Below are 5,066 nucleotides of genomic sequence, written 5' to 3' on the forward strand. Positions count from 1 at the left end.
AAAGAAATCAATTTATAAAAATATATATTTTATTGATTTTCAGAGATTCTTTCTTAAGCTGATCCTCAATTCACGTGAGTGGTTTTAACAGCGAAGTTCACTTTACACACGTTTTCAGTGTTGACGCAATGCTTAAAAACATTTATTACAACAATTCTTATTAAGAATATTTATAAAAAATATGTGTTTTAAATATGTATTTTGCTGTAAAAAAAAATAGGTTATAAGTAAATGAAAGTTGTTTTTGTTTGCACGGATTTCTTTCCACTTTTATAGCTCAATTGTGTTCTTTTACTAAAACAATTCATGTGTAATAAACTTTTAAATAACGGAGGATATTATTTTATATTCTATTTTACACTTTGTTTTTAATTTTCGGGTCAATAAACTTTAATGGAAAATTTTTTAAACTATTAAAAACGTTTTTTTTATATCTCAAAATTCAAATTTACCTACACACATTTCATCATCAATACTGAATTTCAAAATTTTTGAAGTTATTTATTAACTATAAAAATATCCAACTAAAACAGCATAGCTATATATTAGTACATTTATAAACTGATTTTTATTACACATTTCAAAAAGCGAATCAACCTGTTATTTGAAACACTGCACCTAAAAACAACAACAACAAATTACACTTCACTTACAGTTACAGAAACTTGAAAAAGGAAGGCAAACACTAAATGCACAAACACACGAATGCATATAGAACCGCCAAAAATAATAACCTTGAACAATTCATGTTTTGTTGTTGTTTTTGAAAAAATGGCAGGCTCAAGTAGAACGCACAAAAACCGATACAAATAAAAAAACAAGAAAAGAGAGCAAAAATATACATAATTAAAATAAAATTAAGCAAAAATTTACAAATGAAAAATTTAAAAAGAAAAATTCCTAAATTTATTCTATTAAATGAAAAATATATTTTACGTGTTTTCTTTCAGGTTTTATTAAAAGTTCAATCGAGAGTACAATGTTGTTCTGTATGTATATTTTTGAAATTTTTTGGATGTTATTCATTAAGTTTAAAACATAAAAACACGTTATTTTAGTAAAGTCTAAATATACAATCTATTATTTCATTTGAAAGTTCCAAAATTCATAGAAATTGATTCAATTGCAGAAATTTTTTTGAAAAATTTTAGTTTGCTTAATAGCGAATACTTTTTATTAGTAAGCCATTTTTTACTTGCTAACATTGCCCTCCTCGTTCGCTGAGTTATTAAGTTCATTGTTGGTACCGGGTTCCGTAGAGTTAAGGCCAATGTTAGCTACGTATAATGCTGGATCAATAATTTTCGGTATAGGTTTAATTTCGGTGCCCAGTTCTTTCTCAATTCTATGCAGATCGAACCTGTCGTCGTAGGTTATCAAATTGATGGCAATACCCAAATGGCCGAATCTTCCTGAACGACCTATACGATGTAAATACGTTTCAGCCATACGTGGAAAATCAAAATTGATAACAACATTAACGGCTTGTACATCAATACCTCGCGTAAATAAGTCCGAACACACAAGATTTCTGCATAAACCCTGTCGAAAATCATGAAATACTCGATTCCTGTGAGCTTGCGCCATTTTAGCATGTATATAATAACAACAGTATCCGAGTTCCGTTATTTTTTTAGCAAGCAGTTCCACGCGTTGCGTCGAGTTACAGAATATTATCGATTGATTTATTTGTAATTTTGAAAATAATGTATTAAGGCAATGTACTTTCTGGCGTTCTTGCACAAAAGCATAGTATTGCGTTACGCCTTTAAGAGTCAGCTCTTCCATTAAATTTATTTCGTAAGGTTCGCGCAAATGTTTTTCCATAAAATTTTTAACAGTCAAAGGAAATGTTGCGGAAAATAGTAGAATTTGCGGATTCTTCGGCAATTTTAAAATAACATGATCCAGCATGCCTTGGAAATCCTGTGATAAAAGTTTGTCGGCTTCATCTAAAACAAGCACTTTACAATGCGACATATTGGCCACTTTTTTATCCATCAAATCCAGTATGCGGCCAGGCGTTGCAATGATCAATTGTACTTTTTGGTATATACGTAAGATGTCATCCTTCAATATTGTACCACCAGTTGTCACCATTACTCTTATGTCCAAATGTTTTGCGAGTTCTATGCAGATCTGTGAAGTTTGTAAGGCAAGTTCTCTTGTTGGCACCATTACTAATGCTTGTATATAATCTTTTGTAGGGTCTATTTGTTCTAGAACGGGGATGCAATATGCACCAGTCTTGCCCGTTCCATTTTTCGCTCGAGCTAATACATCCTTACCGCTTAGCGCTATAGGAATCGCTGCTTCTTGAATCGGTGATGGACGTTCCCAGCCTTTCTCAAAAATGCCCATCAGCAGTTCTCTTTTTAAGCAAAATTCTTCAAATTCGTTTCCCCGAGTGTCGGTGACATCACTCGTTTTAAAGCGTGTGTCTTTTGGAGGAATCTTCAATTTTGATTTCCATCTCATGTCGTCTCCTGTCGCAACCATTTGATGATCTTTGGTCATACTTTGTTTTAAAATTGTTGCGAACTGTTTTAAGTTTTTTTAAATCTAAAATTCTTTACTTCAACCTTGAAGATTTACCGCAATCACAGTTTAAACAGTTATATATAAAAGAAGTTTTTTAAAGTGCGCTTAACTTTACAGTTCGTGGTGTTTGATCTAAAAATGAATAGCGTAAATATCAAAATGGAAGATTTGACAATCAGGGTTTCTGTGTTTTGTGTAAAATTGTACGTAGTGGCCGAAAAAAAAGAGGAATTATATTAGCAAATTATTTCGCAATATCATTAACAACTGCAGTAACCAGTAAAATTAATTGTTTATGATAATATTGTTCCACGAGTATTTTAAACTACTTTCGAATTGACTATAGAAATATATTTTAAGCGCTCACAAATTTTAATACCAATTTATGCTGTATAACCAACACAATGCTCGAGCAATACTGTTTGTATTTTTTTACACGAAATTTACCGACTGCCGGTACAACGGGATATTCTTTATATATGCTAAATTATACTTTTTAACTTTTAATAAATATATACGAAGATTGTTTATAAGTTCTATATTTTGTTTGATAAATATTAACAATTTCCAAGCACAATTTACGAGATATGTTTTTAATTTTTTTCTATTTTCAATTTTAGTAGCAGCAAATTGCGATTCACGGATTGTAGAGTTGTTATTGTATTGACATCTCCGTTAGTTATCGCCATTTTAAAATTCCCTATATATTGTTAGTGTTGCTGTTTTGTTCAACTTTAAGAATGGTTTAATATAAAATAAGCGACATTAATTTAATAAAACTATGTAATTCAATAATTTATAAATAATCAATACTACATGCTTTCATATTTTACATACTTTATGATATAGTATAAATTTAATCAACATTTTTGATTTATTGCTCTATGGTAGTATATTTACCACAATTTAAACTTGATAATATAAAATTTGATTATTGGGTCGATACGAAATGTTTGTATAAAGAATATTTACAGATGTTTAAAATACTTGTTTGTTTTAAATTGCAGAAATAACAATAGATATTTATAAACTAAAACCTCTGTAATTTTGGACAAAAATATCTTAGAGATTTTTATATAGTAGCATACATTTTATATTTTTTCATTAACAAACACTGACTCCAACACTGTATTCTTAATATCAATTAGTACTTTGCTTTTGTTTAATTTAAGATATATGAATGAACTTATATATATAGTTTTAAACTGACTGCTGGCCAAAATTAAGTAAAGATGTTTCTTTGATATTTACCACGACTTAAATTTAATGAAGTGATTTATATACAGTTAAACATTTTCAATATATAACTTAAAGATAATCATGTTATATACAAATACGACTTTTTCTTTTAACAAACATCTATTACGCTTTCAGCAATATCAGCCGTAAGTTTTTCTTTCTGAGTTGTAATAAAACAGCATTAAGTCTGGTTGAAACAAATTGACTTAATTTTTGAAATGTAGCTGTAATTTTTTTTCAAAGTTGTAAAAAAACAGCTTTAAGTCTGGTTGAAATAAATTGGAATCATTAGGCCTTTTTGTGTGGCTCGATGACTGATTGGCATCACTGTTGCAATCTGTCAAGTGTTATGTTTTAACAAATAGCAAAAATTGCATAATGCAAGCAAATTACATTTTGTATAAATATAAGTAATTAACATAAATTGAAAATGAATTCAAAATTAAAAGGAATGGTAAAAATGTTGCAAATTTCAAAATAAAACACTGAAATTTTCCTTCTTTTTCAATTTTCAAATTTATGAAACTTTTGAATTTTGTTTGAATATTTTAATTATATATAATTTTTGACATATGATTGCAATATTCGTTGGAGTTTCCAATGAGGATTCACAATAGTTCGCTTTTTACGTTGGTAACATTTTTTTTTTTACTGGCCGAAGTGCTTGGCCAGTATACCTATACTGGACGAGATAGAGAAAATAGTGTTGTTGTTTTGCTATTACTATTTTTTGCCGTACTTACAAGTCATTGAAAAGGCCTATTTTTAAAATATATTGAATGCTTATTTTTGATATATGCTTTTTGTTGTGATGTGTGTAATATGATATATAAAAATTGTAAACTTTAAAAATTAATTCATTTAAATAAAAGAAAACAAAATGAATATTAAAAGAACAATGGTTAGCATTTTTATCTAATATATTTCAGTTTATTTTTTTGTGTTTGAATTTATTAGTAAATAAAATGCTCATATGTAAACATTCACAATAAACTAATTTATAAATTTGGCTGCACTAAAACTTAAGACGTAAAACTTTTGCGAGTAAAACCTAACTCTGAAGATTTTAAAAGCATTGTTGTTGCTTTAAATGCTTTTATACATTTGCGTTAATATGTACTAAAACTTCAGATTATGCAAAAAAATTGATTTGCACATATATTGAAATCCGCAAAATTTTTGGAATGTGGCATCACTAATCCAACATAAATTCATATTAAAGCATTTTGTATACTTTAATATCCCAGTATTATCACCTTAATGGGTATTTTATTTTTCTTGCTACT

The 5,066-nt window shown here is 28.5% G+C and overlaps 1 protein-coding gene across 1 annotated transcript; it reads right to left on the minus strand.

Moving 5' to 3' along the window:
- Window positions 1–930: 930 nt before the first annotated feature.
- On the minus strand, window positions 931–2,752 carry LOC119664920 (ATP-dependent RNA helicase me31b). Its single transcript, XM_038074268.1, has one exon. The coding sequence runs from the start codon at window positions 2,515–2,517 to the stop codon at window positions 1,192–1,194; it is 1,326 nt and encodes a 441-aa protein (XP_037930196.1). The 5' UTR covers window positions 2,518–2,752; the 3' UTR covers window positions 931–1,191.
- Between the last annotated feature and the right edge of the window lie 2,314 nt (window positions 2,753–5,066).

The sequence above is a fragment of the Teleopsis dalmanni genome, unplaced genomic scaffold (assembly GCF_002237135.1).
Source record: "Teleopsis dalmanni isolate 2A unplaced genomic scaffold, ASM223713v2 unscaffolded_contig_2935, whole genome shotgun sequence".
Taxonomy (NCBI): Eukaryota; Metazoa; Arthropoda; class Insecta; order Diptera; family Diopsidae; genus Teleopsis; species Teleopsis dalmanni.